Below are 18,433 nucleotides of genomic sequence, written 5' to 3'. Positions count from 1 at the left end.
AATCACTCCAAGACAATAATGTCATTTTCTATTACATCTCAAAGATCTCCAGGGTAACTTCTAAACAATTACAATCTACTATATTAGTCACTATTAGTGTTCACTGGTCCACAACTAAAACAAACACCGAATGGGGGTTAGCAAGGAAAAATTCACCACACCTGAAAAAGAATATGGTTTCCATTTAAAGGAATAATCCAGCTTTGCTTAGTTCCACATCTAAGGGTGAACAAGTGTGTTAAAGTCACCACTACAGACATCTTTCTCACCAGCTCCGCTCACGTTTCGATTCAGAAGTGAGCCAAACTGGTTTATTCTTAATAGTGAACTCAGCCTTACCATTGGCTAAGCAGTAACATATTCTCTGTCTGGGTGGCTATTATTAATGCAAATTGTCTCTACAGAGAGGAAAAGGACTTGAACTCTATAGCGCCACTTATTGAAAGCAGAAATCCTAAAAGTCACTATCGACCCTTTAGCAGGTCTTGCAATATAACAGGATAATAGACAAGTCAGAAACATTATTAATGTAGATTTTAACACACTATCTTTGAAGCGTACTGTAGATTTGGGCATTGGTATGTGATGTAAAAGAGTTATCAAAATTATTAATGAATTCATTATATTATTCACTCTGCTTCTACCACATTCATTATGAAAACGGCATTGACATCTGCAGACCCCTGACTCCGTGGGCCCTGTCGCGGTTGCACCCTCTGTGACCGTGATCGTTACGCCTCTGGTAAGAAGTTATAACAGAAGTGAGTTTATCTTTTCATTGACATATAGAGAAATGAGAGGATCTGCCTCCTTTTTGGTTTAATTTTAGCATCTTGTATTCTATGGAGTGATGAACCTGCAAATCAATAAAACTGAGGAAAAAACATCAAATCAGAGGAAATTAATTACTCATCCTCTTACCTTCTACCTTAAAAATCATAAAACCTTGTGAACCTTTATCTAAATATGTCTTAGATGAAAAAAACTATACCTGTTCCAGTCCCATGGTATCACCAACCATGTTCAAGTGGTTCATCATGTAGCTCAGAGGATCAGCAGTTGTGTCTCGTGAAAAGAGGAAGTCGTAGAATCTGGGAGTTTTCTCTTCAGTCTTCAGATTTTCATGAGCCTCAATCACCAAGTACAATATTATGAATTTTAAAGCCTCATAGACTTTATTCTCTTTGGCTTCATCAGAAAAAAATGACCGGCACATTTTCATCCTTTTCATCCGATCTTTAGAGGCACAAAAATCTACCCACTGAAGCAAAGAAAAACATGGCAATTTAATATAGAGAACCCACACACTGTAAGAAAGATTACACAGGCTAGGTTTGCTTCATATTTTACCTTTATGTCGTATACAGTCATACAGGAACAAAGAACATGAGATTCCATTCTCATGATTTTGAGAGTCCCCACCTTTTAGACTCTGGGTCCCTGATTTATTAAGACTTGAATTTTGCACAGCAGTCTTAATGAGGAGCATTCAGGAATAAAATGTGCCGAATTCATTGAAGGTGTTTTCCCTCGAACAAAACTTGATTTTAATCAATAGATCCTGAACCAATAATAATAGATTCCACATTTGGATGTATTTAAATAAAATGTTCCTGTGCTGAGATAATCTTAAAAATGTGCCCCTGCTGTGTACTGTGTAATGGCTGTGTCTCACCATACAGGAACATGGTCTGATCATACCACAGCTCCTGGGCAGGGGGGAGGGGAAGCAAAAAAATTCAAAACGCCAGAATTAAGTTTTTCTGGTCGCCGCGACATTGCCTTAAAATGCAATACTGGGCGATCAAAAGAACGTATCTGCACCGAAATGGTATCATCAGTTTTAGCATCTAGTGAACCTAGCAAAAACGGCAAGCAAAAAACAATTGTGGGATTGCACTTTTTTGCAATTTCACCGCCCTTGGGATTTTTTTTTTCATTTTCTAGTACACGACATGGTAAAACCAATGGTGTTGTTCAAAAGTACAACTCGTCCCACAAAAAATAAGCCCTCACATGTCCATATTGACAGAAAAATAAAGAAGTTATGGCTCTGGGAAGGAGGGTAGCGAAAAACTAAAACGCAAAATTGAAAAAAGCTCCGGGGGTTAGGGGGTTAAGGGTAACAAAATTAAAAGTTTGAAAAAGGCAACATTTTCAAAATTTTTGCCAAATTTCTGTTTTTTTCATAAATAAACTCAAGTAATATCGAATAAATGTAACCACTAACATGAAGTACAATATGTCACAAAATTATTTCAGAATCAGTGGGATACATTAAAGCATTCCAGAGCTATAACTTCATAAAGTGACAGTGGTCAGAATTATAAAAATTGGCTTGTTTATTAAGTACCAAATTGGATCTGTCACTAATGGGTTAAGTACTTTGATAAATTGGGTCACAGGTGTACAGATATTTATGACATATCCCTTCATAAAATTTGCTCTCAGCAGAATAAAAAATGAGTTTAATCATGTACAATGTGACAAGAAATAGAAACAGGATAGGGAGATTTAGCAATGACTTTATGACAGTAGTCTGGTATGAATAAATTCATAAAGAAAAGTGTTTTGACAACATATTTTTAAAGCACTTACTCCACCTCTGAAATATGAATAATAGAAGAGTGATTTTGGCTAAAGAGTTTATTCAAACTGTAACCTTTTATAAAAAATAAATTGCACTTTTTTTTACTTAGAAAAGTTTGGGAAAACAACACCAGACCAAACCTATTATTTTTAGTCTGAGCTAGACTCATTATTTGGCATGGCTTTTTGATAGATCTGTTGCACACTTAACATGTGAGAAATACTGGACAGGACACCATCATTCACAGAGTTTCTAATATGTAGGAAAAAAAAATCAGTCTATTAAATATGATAATATTACCTCATTTTTACATTTACCTCATTTTTAAAAAGTTCTAGACAGCTGCGTAATTTTGTATAGACTTTTGGGCCAGCATATTTCTCTGGGCCAAAGCTGAATTGTTGTATCCAGTTACATCCTTGGGAATAAAGGAGCTTTTCAGGGAGCTGTAAGAACAAAACAGACAAACATCATGAAATGTTGGTGGAGAAAAAAGGGTAAGCTTCTGACGTATACCCCAAATTATTGTATATACAGCTGCTAAGGGTGGCCCAACCAGTTATTAGGTTTATGGGGCAATCACTTTTTCACACAGGTCCCTGTAGGTTTGGATTTCTGTTTCCCTTAATAATAAAGACCTTCATTTAAAAAAAGCATTTTGTGATTACTTGTGTTATCTTTGTCTAATATTCACATTTGTTTGGTGATCTGAAACATTTCAGTGTGACAAACATGCTAAAGAATAGGAAATCAGGAAGGGGGCAAATACTTTTTCATACAACTGTAAGTAACACAGTTTGAAATTTGCAAGCCATTATTTTTCTAACATTTGATTTGAATTTAGTGAATGAGACCTATAGACTCATGTAATTACTGACAGTCAGCTCGCCTTATCTATCTACAGGTAATTCTTTCACTTAATAAAAGCTCTTTTGACGGAAGACGTAGTGGCAACAGCAAGAATTCATTCCAAAGGGGAGTAAACAGACGTGAAGGTGGTTTTAGAAGACACTAATGGACTTCAATACTTTGCAGCAAAGTTATTATTTTTTTAACTTATTCTCTCGAGGACCAGTGATGTACTACTGAGTTTAACAGGACATAAGTTAATAAGCCTGCCACATCTTTTCTATGCCATGTAAAGCTGTGTACTCCTGCCCTTTATAAAAATGCTTTATTGGACAAAAAAAAAAAAAAAAGCACTGGAGGCAGATTCTCATGCAGATCTATGTCCGGACCATAGATCTTAACAGCTCATTCACATTATATTAAGAAAAATGTGGATTTCTCTGCAGTAACACATCAGATTGCAAATATGAAGGCATCATTTTGTTCAGCTTCCTATGACCTACATGCCCATATAGATGGCTTAGGAGGATTGATCCTACTGACAGATTCCCTTTTAACATCAAATAAATTTTAAAACCTCTCAACCACATGATCCAAACATATAGAAACAAGAGCACAAAATGGCATAACAGCTTAAACACTTTATTTTTACATGTTGTTGCATTCAGAGAACTTTCACTTTTATTTTAATTTATATTTACTGAAACCCCATTTTATGAAAAAAAAAATCTACCTGGCCCCTCACCTATCCCTAATTCTGTAGCATCACAACATATTCAAAATTCACATTTACTAGAATCCACAAATCTTGGGAAATTCTAAACAAATTTGATTTGTTTAGAAATTATTTGCTGATCCTTAACAGCAAGTGGCTGGGATTAGAGCTGTGTAATAATTATAGGGGATAACTCAGGAGACTCTTTGCGTGGAACAAGACAACTACAGGACACAGTTTTATAAGTGGTAAAGTCTATATTATCACACGGTGATTCAAACAGGTACAGAGAGAAACTCAAGTCCACAACACTTGGTGTAAATATTAAACGCAGCTTAGCAGTATATAGGAAACTTCAGAGGAAAATGAAATCAAGCAGAAAGTCTATGAAGCACAGTTATTCTTGAGGATACTTGACATGAATAAATCCTTGTCTTAGTCCAAACACAGATAGATGAGCTTATAAGGCAGTTCATATAATATCTTAGCTCTACCAGGGAGGCCTGGTTAATAGTCTCAGGATTTTGCAGAGCAGCAAACGCTTATATGTCCAGCAAATGCAGATGGCAGTAAATACGAGCAGCAGATAAAGGAGGATTACTGGAACTGGTGTATGCAGCAGGAACTCAGAGCAGAGTAGCAGGATCACCACACAGGTTCACAGGAGCAGGTATATAGCCAGGGAGTAATCAGAGGTCAGGAGCTGGATGCAAGGCAGAATACTCTAGCACAGACTGAAGGCTGGGATGGAGTTTTATAGCAGGAAGACACAGTGCACATGAGACCAAAGACGCCATCTTGGAAAGGGGCAGTAATGCACAAAAGGTAAAAAATGTTCAGAGTCCTGACATTACTCCCTCCTTAGAAGTGGCCTCAGGATGATCCTGGACCTGGTTTCTCAGGGAATCTCTGATGAAAACGAGAAATCTTCTGTTGGGTATTTATGTTTTCCACAGGTTCCCAAGAGTCTTCCTCGGGGGGATATCCCTGCCATCTTATCAGATATTGGAGCTGATTCCTGCAAATCCTGGAATCAATAATTTCCTCCACCACAAATTGTTCTTGCCCATCAATCACCACAGGCTGGGTGGAAAGGGGCGTGGCCTGCATGCAGACTAGAGAAGCAGCATAACTCACAGGCTCCTGCTTCTCCGGACTTAAACCGGCTAATATCAGCACTTTTTATTATCTCTTCTCCTCTCTGTGCACTGTAACGGCTCCTGGAAGATCTTGGGCACATGATGACCCGAGGGAGATCGCAGAAAAGCAGTTCCCCACCGAGGCTCCCAGATTTCTTCCCCAGAAGACAGTCTGCACATGCGGCAGGTAAAATGGCAGCAGCTTCCCCCTCGGCTTCCTCCCACTCATCTGGTGGCTCTGGAGGGAGGGAGACATCTGAGACTCTTAGCAACTTGTCTCCTATTACTAAAGGAGACATGAAGGAATTTTTAGCCTCCATCTGTGCTTCTCTAAAGGAAGACATGCAGTCTATGTTGCAAGAGATTAGGGGGGAAGTCTCATCCTTGGGGGAGAGGACTGCACATGTTGAGAGCAAGATGGCCGAATATGCCACAGCTATAAATGCTCTAGTGGATGAAAACAAAGCTTTGAGGGAGGATATGGATATGGTACAAGATAAGATGCATGACTTGGAAGATAGATCACGGAGAAATAATGTATGTGTCAGGGGTATACCAAAGGACATTCCAGACAAAGATCTAGCTGACTTTTTAATTAAGTTCATGCAATCTGTGCTCCCTTCCTTGCTCCCCAGGGATTTCCTAATTGATAGGATACATAGACTCCCTAAGCCACGGCATGTGAACCCAGCCTTGCCCAGAGACACTTTGGCGCGCGTACATTTCTATTCTACCAAAGACGCCTTCATGCAGAAGATGAGGAAAACCCCTGAGCTCCCTGCTGAATACCATGGCTTACAAGTGTTCTCTGACTTATCAGCGCCCACACTGGCAAGGAGGCGAGAATTTGCTCATGTCTGTAAAGCACTACGTGATGTTCATATCCGATACAAATGGGGATTCAACCCTGTCAAGCTGATAATTTCCTATGAAGGTCGTGGTGTAGTCTGCCAATCTCCCAAGCAGGCTTAGATCATGCTAACTGAATGGAAGATTTCCTTCACTCCCCGTCAGAATCCGACAGGAAAGAAAATTGCTCAGGACTGGTTTCAAACTTGAAGAGGAGAATGAGTTGCTGTCCGGATGCAGGACTATGCTGTGAGGGTGCTGCGGATCTTATATTCTGTTTCTCTATTTTTATTTTTTTTTTTCTCTCCACCTTTTTTTCTCTGCTCCAGCACCCCGTCCAAGATAACTCCTGGTTATTTTTACCTGTTTGGGAGTGACTCTTGGAATTGCCCTGAGCTGGCATCCACCTACGGTCTAGGACTGACCTTTTAGGTGTTTATCGCCTGACCAGCCTGGCCTTTGGCCTAGTGGCTACATGACTTTGTGTTTAGAAGTTCTTCTAGTTTTCTTTGTGTTTTGTTTCCCTTGTCTTTCTTTTTTTAGGTACACCTCCGAGATGGGTCTTTTTAATGTGGTTCCTGTGATCTTTTATGTGGCTAACACAGGTACACTGATGCAAGTGATGTGGGTTCATGAAGATGTATGTGTGATAGCAAGGTTTAGAATGTTCAATTATGAGTGTTACCATTTTGTCTCTGAATGTTAGGGGGTTGAACTCCCCCTGTAAGAGGTCCATCCTATGGAAAGAAGTGAAAAAATCAGGTGCGGAGATCATCTGCCTGCAGGAGACACATCTGATAGAAGCTGATAATTTTAGGCTTTGTCACCCACAATTCTCTAATATCTACTTCGCTAATAATAACACTAAAAAAGCTGGGGTGTGCATCATCTTTAAAAATACTTTAGCCTTTAAATATATTCGGAGGGTGGCGGATCCTGCGGGCAGATTTCTGATCCTCATATGCACATTGAATGGCGAGTTGCACACCATCACAGTCCTATATGCCCCAAATAATTTGCAACAGTCATTTATCCGCAAGGTATTACAAAGAGTGGATGGTTTGGCACAGGGTGAAAAGTTATATTGCGGAGACTTTAATCTCCCCATGGATAGAGATTTAGACTGCTCACGAGGTGGCGTTCGGCCTAGGGGAGAGTTGAAAGGCTTAACCAAAGAATATCATCTACATGATTTCTGGAGGTACTCCCATGCGAGTGAAAAAGATTATACCTTCTATTCTTTCCGACACCGTACATACTCTCGGATAGACCATATTTTGGTAGATACTACGGTTCTTTCAAGATGCATCTCCTCCAACATAGGACTAATTACCTGGTCTGACCATGCTCCCATTGTGTTACAGTTAGCATTAAAACATCATGTGAATCCTGCCTTTAGATGGCGCCTGAACCCTTCTCTCTTACTAAATGAGAGGGTGACGTGTGGTATTTCTAATGAGCTGACCCACTATTTCCACATTAACAATAATGGGGAAGTTTCAGATGAAACTCTATGGGCTGCACATAAAGTGGTTATTCGGGGATATCTCATTCAACAAGCCTCCATACTGAAGCGCAATAGAGGGTTACGGGATGACCTCTTAACTAGACTTGATCAATTGGAATCACTGAATAAAACCTCACCCTCTCAGGCGGTATCGGATGAGATATACGGGGTTCGCTTTAAATTGCGGGAGAATTTGCTTTCTACCTATGCCCATAATTTACGTAAATTTAAAACTCATTTTTATGCCACTGGAGATAGGGCGGGAGCTATACTGGCCCGTAGGGTACGCAAGCGAGAGGCTAAATCCAGATTAGATGGTTTGCTAGGGCAGAATGGGTGTTTGGTTAGGAAACCGATTGAAATCGCAGAGACATTTGCAAAGTATTACTCCCATTTATATAACTTACATTCTGACCAGCAGACCCGTCAACCCACCCAGGTATCAATCGACTCATATCTACAGTCAGTTAATTTACCATGCGTATCCCAAGAACAATTACTCTTGTTAAATGCCCCATTTACAGAGGAGGAGATTAAAAAAACCATTAAAAGTAGTAAGCTGCACACCACACCTGGTCCGGATGGACTATCAAATGAATATTATCGCACTTTTCAGGATCTTCTGGCCCCATATCTATTGAGGTTGTTTTCTAGTTGGAGGGAATCAGGCAAAGTTGCTGCCTCCAATCTGGAAGCTATTATTACCACTCTCCCTAAGCCAGGTAAGACCCCTGATAGTCCTGGAAATTTTAGGCCCATTGCTTTATTGAATTGTGATTTAAAGATATATACCAAATTGTTAGCCTCCCGCCTTCATTTGATAATCCCCTCTCTTGTCTCTCCTGACCAGGTCGGTTTTGTGGCTGGCCGGGAAACTAAGGATGGTACCCGCCGAATGTTGAATCTCATCAGGGTGGCGGAACTGTCGGGCCTTCCCAGTGCCTTTCTGTCTTTGGATGCTGAGAAGGCTTTTGATAGGGTACATTGGGGATATTTGGGAAGTGTTCTTCGGAAGTTCGGTTTGGAGGGCCCCATCCTATCGGCGATCTCGGCCATATATTCCACTCCATCTGCCAGAGTTCTCGCCTCTGGAGTAGTATCTGCCCCCTTTCTGATCACCAATGGGACGCGGCAGGGATGTCCATTATCCCCCATTATATTTGCATTATGCATGGAGCCATTGGCGGAGAAAATCCGTTTTAACTCGGATATTTCAGGCCTGATGGTGGGCCCGGCTGCTCATAAGATTGGTCTATACGCGGATGACGTTATCATAACTTGTGTGGATCTGGAGCGGTCGTTCTCGGCAGTCATGGCTGAACTAGAGGATTTTGCGTCAGTATCCTATTACAAACTGAACGCATCCAAATCTTTGGTATTCCCTGTCGCGGTCCCTTTGGTCGTCAGAACTGAATTAGAGAATAAGTTTCCCTTTCGTTGGACTGATCAGGGTATCCCTTTCCTTGGTATAAAGCTTACATGTTCTCAACATATTATAGGGGTGAATTATTCTGCTCTATTCAGAGAGATTAAGTCTGTGTTAGACACCTTGCATATGTTTATGACATCCTGGGTGGCCAGAATCAACATTTTCAAAATGAAAATTCTCCCCAAGATATTATATTGTTTTAGATGTCTCCCTTTGAGGGTTCCAAGCAAAATTATAACAAACTTTCAACGCTTAACAAATAGATACATATGGGCCCACAAAACTCCTAGAGTGGCTAAATCCCTTATGTACTACCCTTATGAGTTGGGGGGAATGGGATTACCAAATTTGATGGCGTACTATAAGGCCTCGGTGGTGGCAGGGTTGCGGGACTGGTGGCAGCTTGATAAGGATCATAGATGGTTGCAAATTGAAAATTTCTATGCAACTAGAGGCTCCACCCGATTCATGCTGGAGGTTGAAGCTTTGGGTCCGCGGACAGGTAGTCTCCCCCTACCGACCATGTCTACTGCACTGCATTTTTGGAGACTGACGGTCCCGTCTCTTATTAAAATTCCGTTAACTGAAGTGTCACTGAAGGCGCTAGAATTACATATTCCATATATAGATTTACAGCCATGGGTACTAGCTGGTGTAAAATCACTTCATCAGCTGCTTGATGACACAATGATTAAACCGTTTGATCGCCTAGTTGCGAAACACCCTGATATTCGGCATAGATTTTATCAGTTTTTACAATTAAGACATCTTATGCACACTACTCAACTGACGCCCTTTTTTAATACCAACCTAGTTCGTACAGTAAATGGTCTTTTCTTGGTGCCTGGTCCTAGTACTCGCAATGTATCTATTTTGTATAGAGCCCTGAATGATCCTGACCCAGAGGTTAAGTTGCAATTCATGAGCCAGTGGGAGGATGACTTTCAGGTCACCCTAGCGCCTGATGGGTGGCGGGAAGCGGTGTTAGAGGTTCGGAGAGTATCCTCATGTGTAAACCATCTGGAACAATTAAAAAAAGTCCACTTACGCTGGTACTATTACCCAGTTAAAGTTGCCCATTTTGGCCCTCAATGCTCCCCATTGTGCTGGAGAGGCTGCGGTATGTTGGGGACGCTTAGCCATATGTGGTGGTCATGTCCGAAATTACAAAATCTTTGGGTTAGTTTAGAGGACGTGATAGCGGAGGTGACTGGGATTCGGGTGGCCCTGCGACCTAGTATGGTTTTATTGCATATTGGTTTGGATGAGATCCCACATGGGCTGAGAGGTGTGTTCTCACATTTGTTTATAGCCGCTAGACTGGCAGTGGCTTCCAAATGGAGAGTGACTAGCGCACCGACCATACAATCTGTGATTGATAGGATGAACCTTCATTGCCAATACGAACGGGCACTGGTGTTATCTGCGTCATCAAAAACAAAAAAGTCTCAGATCTGGGAGCCGTGGCTTGATAGCCGGTTTTCCTTTATCCCAGCGTGAAGACGCTTGTCCTACTGTGATCCGGGATCTGATACTCCCGGCACGTGAAAATCTTGCACTGTGCCTAGCTGTCTAGTTTATATGTCGCTTTGACTTTCAGGAACCTGTATTTCAGTAGGTTAGTTTATGTTTAGACCTTTGATCTAAATAATCTACAGTTGTATACCTATGTGTACCTACTCCCTTTCCCCCCCCTCCCTTGCGTTGGTATGTCTGTTTTCTTATTGTATTAATAATCTACTCTGCTCTGTTTGCGGAATTGTTGTGTTTATCTGTGTAACCTGAAAAATTTTTAATAAACATGATTCAGTAAAAAAAAAAAAAATCACCACAGGCTGCGGAGGTGGCACAACACGTCCCTGGAAGGTATTAGGAGATACAGGCTTTAGTAAAGATACATGAAAAACTGGGTGTACCTTCATAGTCCTAGGCAGCTTCAGCCGGCAGGCCACAGAGCTCACAATACCGTTGATCTTGAAAGGGCCAATGAATTTCTGTCCAAGTTTTTGTGAAGGAACGTTTAACTTCAGATTCTTAGTTGCTAACCATACGGAATCTCCTACCTTGAACATGGGTGCAGGTTTACGGAATCTATCAGCCGATCTCTTATAACGTTCTTGAGCTGTGGTCAGGGATTCCTTCAGAACCTCCAGATTTTGTCTCATCGCAGTCAGCCTTTTCTCCACTGCCGGAACCGGAGAATTAATTGGAGACCTACGTAAAATACACGGATGATAACCCAGATTGGGAAAGAAAGGTGTAAATTTAGTGGAGGCGCTCTGAGAATTATTATATGAAAATTCGGCTAACGGCAGCAACTCCAACCAATCATCCTGGAGATGGCTGACATAGCATCTTAGATATTGTTCCAGCGTCTGGTTGGTACGCTCAGTCTGACCATTTGTCTGGGGATGGTAAGCGGAAGAGAGACAGACATTAATATTGAGTGCAGAGCAAAGCCCCTTCCAGAATTTTGAAGTGAACTGTACTCCACGGTCAGAGATGATCTCATCCGGAACCCCATGCAACCGAAAGACATTCTGTATAACCAAGTTCACTGTATCTTTAGCTGAGGGGAGGCCGGTGCATGGAACAAAATGAGCAGCTTTAGTCAGGCTATCAACTACCACCATGATTGTATTCATGCCCCCCGATGTAGGCAGCTCCACAATAAAGTCCATTGATATAGACCCCCAAGGGTGGGACGGAACAGGTAATGGTTGTAGAAGACCCGTAGGTGCCACATGAGGAGTCTTGTAACGGGCACATACCTCGCAAGAGAGAACATAGTCCTTGGTATCCTTCAGGCAAGTTGGCCACCAGAAGAATCGGCTCAGGAACTCTTGTGTCTTCTGTACCCCCCTGTGACCAGCCAACTTGGAATCATGTAACAACTTGAGGATCTGCAGACGGATGACCTCAGGGATGTAGATACGTCGATCTCTGAACAACATGCCACCCTTAAAGACAAGATTAATATCCACAGGTGGGTTGGCCAGAAATACATCACCGTCATAGGCCTCCCTGTACTCCTTCCACAAGTCCTGATCGTGGATAACTCCGATGAAATTGGCATCAGATAGAATGGTCTTGGACGGGGCTCCAGGTACGGAATCCACAGCATGGATTCGGGATAAAGCATCAGCCTTCTCATTACGAGAACCTGGACGGTACGAGATAACAAAGTTAAATTGATTTAAAAATAAGTTCCAACGAGCCTGATGAGGAGAAAGACATCTAGCAGATTTAAGGAACTCTAAATTGCGATGGTCAGTAAGCACTATGATCTGTTGTGCAGCTCCTTGCAGATGATGCCTCCATTCTTTGAAAGCCGCAATAATAACCAGCAATTCCTTGTCTCCCATGTTGTAATTCTTCTCTGCCGAGGTTAGTGTATGGGAAAAGAAAGCACAAGGATGTAGCAGACCCTTCTCTCCAGTTCTTTGGAAGAGAATAGCCCCCAAAGCATTATCAGAAGCGTCCACCTTCACAATGAATGAAAGTGTTGGATCTGGGTGTATCAACAGCGGTGCTGATGTGAAACAGATCTTAAGCCGATCAAAAGCTTCTTGAGCCTGTGATGACCACTTAAAGGGCTTTTCCTTCTTTGTCAAGGAAGTAATGGGACGGACAATATCAGAAAAATTTCGAATGAAGCGTCTGTAGAAATTTTCAAAACCAATAAAACGTTGGACCTCCTTAACGTTCTTGGGTACCGGCCAGTCAAGGATAGCCTGAATCTTACCAGATTCCATGTTCAGCCCCTGGGGAGAGATGATATAACCTAAGAACTGTATCTCAGAACGATGGAACTCGCATTTCTCCGGCTTAATATACAGATGGTTCTCTTTCAGACATCTTAAAACAGTTTTGACAATTGATCAAGAAGTGGTCAGACTGGCCGCAGTAGAAACATAGACTTTCACGAAGGCAATGCTCCCGGCGCTCATTGATCTCGCGCCTCTGAACGGAATCAAATTGCATGGGCACCTCCTCCACCTCCTGAGAGGTTTTACCTGCAGGCTCTTTGGAAGGAAGGGAAAAGTTAGAAATACTGTTATAAGCAGCAAATTTCTCCTGCCTACGCTCAGTAAGGCGAATGTCTATGCGCACACAATGCTGTATAAATGTCTCTAGCTCTTGGGGTGACTCTGAGCAAGCTAGTTCATCTTTTATAATACTAGACAGACCCCTTTTAAAAATAGGCAATTGTGCATAACTGTCCCAATCGGTATCTACCGCTAATCTCCTGAATTCAGTGGCATACTCAATAACAGAAAGTTTAGCCTGGCGTAAAGACAACAAAGCAGATTCTGCGGTTGCACGGCGATTAGGGTCATCAAACATTAATGCCATAGCAGCCAAGAAATCATCCAAGTTATTTAACCGTGGGTCACGAGACTCAATCATCGGATTCGCCCAGGCGAGCGCTCGTGCGGTCAGCAGCATTATTACACACAAAACTTTAGATCTATCAGTAGGAAAACGGTCAGCATGCACATCAAAATATAGCATACATTGATTCACAAAGCCACAAAATTTGTCGCGATCACCAATAAATCTGAATGGGGGCAACTTAGGTGGGCTAGATGGTGGCGGTTGCCCAGAGGGTAAAGTCACTTGTGCAGCTATTTGCGTGCTTATGTCCTAAAAAGCCCGTCCATACTGGCACTCTATGCCAGCAAGTTTATTTTCCTGGGCTGCCATGCGGTTGCTTAAGTCCTGCAAAGTCTATTCAAACACTTGTTGATTGAGTTCAAAGCTTCCAAACTTATTTTGCAGACCTTCCACATCTTTCTGCAGTGATCTAATTATGGAAAACACCTGCTCTAGTCTGCTTTCTGCAGTCATTGTTCCAGAAGTCTCCTTTTTTTTATGGCTAGAGTATCCTGTAATAATTATAGGGGATAACTCAGGAGACTCTTTACGTGGAACAAGACAACCACAGGACACAGTTTTATAAGTAGTAAAGTCTATATTATCACACGGTGATTCAAACAGGTGCAGAGAGAGACTCAAGTCCACAACACTTGGTGTAAATATTAAACGCAGCTTAGCAGTATATAGGAAACTTCAGAGGAAAATGCAATCAAGCAGAAAGTCTATGAAGCACAGTTATTCTTGAGGATACTTGACACGAATAAATCCTTGTCTTAGTCCAAACACAGATAGATGAGCTTATAAGGCAGTTCAAATCATATCTTAGCTCAACCAGGGAGGCCTGGTTAATAGTCTCAGGATTTTGCAGAGCAGCAAACACTTACATGTCCAGCAAATGCAGATGGAAGTAAATATGAGCAGCAGATGAAGGAGGATTACTGGAACTGGTGTATGCAGCAGGAACTCAGAGCAGAGTAGCAGGATCACCACACAGGTTCACAGGAGCAGGTATATAGCCAGGGAGTAATCAAAGGTCAGGAGCTGGATGCAAGGCAGAATACTCTAGCACAGACTGAAGGCTGGGGTGGAGTTTTATAGCAGGAAGACACAGTGCACATGAGACCAAAGATGCCATCTTGGAAAGGGGCAGTAAAGCACAAAAGGTAAAAAATGTTCAGAGTCCTGACAAGCTGTCTTTGTACTCAGTCCTTTAGATTTTGGTTATATATGAACCCACGCAGGTGTTTTTTTAAATGATTTATTTACAATGCAGGTGTTGGCTGATGAATACTCCCATGCTTCCGGACGTCTTTCTCTGAATGGCGGATTTCACCCAGGACATGCAGTTGTCCTCACCCTCTATAAATGTTCCTGGATCTCTGCCCACACTCAAATCACCACGTGTGAGGGGTTGCCACGCTCAGCTGCTCCTCCAGGTAGACACAGGAACATTTGATAGTGAAACATCTGCGGGTTTATTGAAGTCAGAAAAGACCAAGGCAGAGTTCAGAAAAACAAAAGCAGAGTCTTCCTGGCTTAACGGAAAACATGCGGTCTCATGCTGTCTTTTGACAGTGTGGGAACCGCGGCTGTCTGACCGGTGGGGATGATTTTACCGCCGATCAGAAGCAGTGTTTGCACATGGCAAACACTGGATGTTCGGGTCCCCCATTCAGGTGAATGGGTTCGGGTACTGTTCTGGTACCCGAATTATCTGTAACTGTTCGGCCAAACCAGCCGGACCCAAACATCCAGGTGTCTGCCCATCTGTACCGTTGAACTATGTGTTACATTGTGATGTCTTTATTGTTTGTTCATGGAACTTGATGAAAGATATGCAGCTGGTTGAAATCTTAGTAGCAGTTGCATGTGGTAGCACGTGATCTGAGCTCTCTATACTTTTATGTATCATTGCTCTCTTCTGTTCCCACTCCACTTCTAAGTACTTGTGACCTGGTCTTCATTCATTAACACTTGTGAGGGGTTGACATGCTTATCTGCTCCTCCATGTAGACACAGGAACACTTTGATAGTGAAACACCTACTGGTTTACTAAAGTCAGGCAGGGTTCAGGAAGACAAACGCAGAGCCTTCCTGGCTTAATGGACAAAGAAACAAACAAAGTTCATCAAAGTCCAGAGTTCCACTTGCAGACACCTGGCAATGTCCTCCGCTCCTCCTGGAGCCACGTGGGATTGCTTCCTCTCCCATTACACCATAAGAACTGTCTCTCGTGTTCAGGTAATTAACCAGGACCATGTGATGATCACATGAACGTGACATAACCGCAGGTCCTTCTAGTATACATGCCGGTGTTGGCTCTGCAAGAGGGGATAGGGTGAGCAACCTCCCTCCCACGCTGTGGGTGCTCACATAAAATCAGCACATTGTAACTTTAACATTAACCCTCTCAGCACTTAGTGTGATAGTGGCATAAACAGTCTGGTTCTACTTTATTGACTGTAGTATGCCCAGTGACACGTATCTCCCTTCATACACTGTGCAAGTGACTCACACTTCTCTGACTAACCTACACGTCGCCTCAGTCCCAAATTTTCCTTTGGTGTCTCAGGGACCCAACAAATCGACAGCTATCATCCTGGACTCTTGGCTCCATATTTGCTAAACTGAGCTTTCCCTTTACTTTATTGCACTTTCCAGGGCAACAAGGGTGTACTAGTTGTGTCTGGGATCCAATCAGCCACTTCTGCAATTCAGTTAATATCCTGCGACCACTGTTCGCCTTCCTATACACGCTCACTGTACAGTCTAGACGGTCACACGCTCCTTGTGAACTCCACATTGCAAACTTTGACCTCTGAACCACCCGGTATTATTCCTTCACACTATCAAACTATCAATGCATGTTAAAGGGTCTGTTTAGTTAAATGTAAATGAGATGTATTTATTCTATGACAATGCAACTTGTAAGATAAAAACTGCCCCAGAAAAGTGTAAGGGTATGTGCACACAATCAGTAATTGTTGAGGGTTGGACGCTGCGTACTTGCGTAGCGTCCAAGCCGTAGTGTACAAATGTTACATCATAGTGGATGGGATTTCACAAAATCCCATGTCCAGTATGCGTCCAGAGATGGCCATGTGAGGGCTTATTTTTTGCGGGACGACTTGTACTTTTGAATAATATCATTGGTTTTACCATGACGTATACTAGAAAATGGGAAAAAAATTCCAAGTGCGTTGAAATTGCAAAAAAAAGTGCAATCCCATGCGTCTGTCACCTGCGGAGACAGACATGCGGTGCGTCTTTCCAGACCGCAGCATGTCTGTTTATCGCGTCTATTATTCTTGTCTCCGCAAGATACATTTCACCGGTCCAATGTATTGGACGCAGTGAATCCACACTGTTCAGTGAACACGTGGATTCACCTTCATTCAATAGCATGCAGCGCTTTGAATGCAGCGGACATGCACTGTGTCCAAAGCGCTGCCAATTCCTGAACGTGTGCATTTACCCTAAGTGTCAATTACAGCCACTCAGATCAAAAACTAAAATCAGATCACTGATTTGTTTTGTATTGAGTAGAAAATTAAAGCAATGTGATTGTTTGTAATGGGCAGCACCGACACATTTCTTAATACATTGTTCATGTATGAAGCACTTTGTGTAAAATAATGTTTCCTGTGTGATATAAAATAATCAATTCAACATTACCTGGCATTTGATGTTAAGAAAAAAAATCGCATCCTGTTATTCTGTAAAATCTATTATGATGTGAGTCATTTATTTTTGTATCAAAAACTTCAAAAATGTTGTAAAAATTAAACCTTTTTTGGTTAAACAGAAAAACTGAAATTGCAAGCATTTCTGATAAAGAGCCCCTATTACCAGATACAAAAGTTTCTTCTTCTACAGAATAGATAATTATTAAAATGATTATATACAGTACTCAGTATAGAGTATAGAGCACCTTTAGGATGTCTTTCTCCTTCATCCATGCAGGGAAAGGAATTGCTTGACTGAAAACCTGGAACATTACAGCTCTCAGCATACAGTAGTTATCCTCCTTTACTGGTTGTAAAGTCTTGATATTATGTTTCCAGTACACATCTTCATAGGCCTACAACAGAAAGCAGTAATGTCAGACTTTAACATGTCAAGATTTTAGTCTATTCAAGATCACCTATTGCTGGTATACATAATACACATATATATTAAAAGTCTAGTGATTGCAGATAAAAGTTAACCCAGAAGATGAAAAGTAAATAATGAGTGTAGATTCCGAGGACTGTAATTTTCATGGCCTTCCTATAGGTACATTGCCATTTATTTGAAAACTGAATGAAACTGTTGTAAGCTGTAATATCAGAGACTTGCTAATATACATCACTGTTCATGGTGGTAAGCAATATAAAATCCTGAAGTAGATTTTTATCAGGTGTGGATTTGGACTTAAATAAGCAATAAAATATAACCATTATAATGAGTTCTTGTTGATGTCTTTATAGAGCTATACATTTTTCTACTGTGAACTTGCTCTATTAATGAAAGTAGTCTCAACTTTAAGGTATAAAATGGGTGAATGGAGGTGCACTGTTCCCCACTGTGTCATCGCAGACCCTTTTTGTGGAAATAAGATGAACATTTATTTATTTTCTAACAGAGTCATGGAGCTTAAAGTTGAAGAGGTAACTAGCTTCTCAGTTACTCTTATACTTAGTAGGCATAGTCTCTAGAACAGCAGAATGTTAACAGTGGAACAGTTGCTGCAAAGATGCCTTGCTGCCTTCAGGGGTGTGTGAAACTACTTAGACGCTACTTGTTCCCAGATTACCCCCATACACCAGTCACACTAAACAGAGAGTAGTGCCTTGTTGAAAAGGACTCGTCACCTCCTGAAAAACTTCTTTAAGTACAAGACCAAACCATAAAACATTTCTTATTTATGCTATATATACACTACAGTATATAATTAGCAAAAGTAAAATATTTCCTCTCCAATATGATTATTAAA

The 18,433-nt window shown here is 41.6% G+C and overlaps 1 protein-coding gene across 1 annotated transcript in view; it reads right to left on the bottom strand.

The window, feature by feature from the left end:
* OTULINL (OTU deubiquitinase with linear linkage specificity like) overlaps positions 1-18,433 on the bottom strand; it is a 110,338-nt gene that overhangs the window by 5,906 nt on the left and 85,999 nt on the right. The window contains exons 5-7 of the mRNA XM_077267629.1: positions 17,390-17,539; positions 2,908-3,036; positions 992-1,261 (exon numbers count right to left, since the gene is read on the bottom strand). Of these exons, the coding sequence (XP_077123744.1) occupies positions 992-1,261; positions 2,908-3,036; positions 17,390-17,539 (549 nt within the window). The remainder of the gene's footprint in view (positions 1-991; positions 1,262-2,907; positions 3,037-17,389; positions 17,540-18,433) is intronic.

This window comes from Ranitomeya variabilis, chromosome 6, assembly GCF_051348905.1.
Source record: "Ranitomeya variabilis isolate aRanVar5 chromosome 6, aRanVar5.hap1, whole genome shotgun sequence".
Taxonomy (NCBI): Eukaryota; Metazoa; Chordata; class Amphibia; order Anura; family Dendrobatidae; genus Ranitomeya; species Ranitomeya variabilis.
This window is presented reverse-complemented; position numbering and strand designations above follow the sequence as displayed.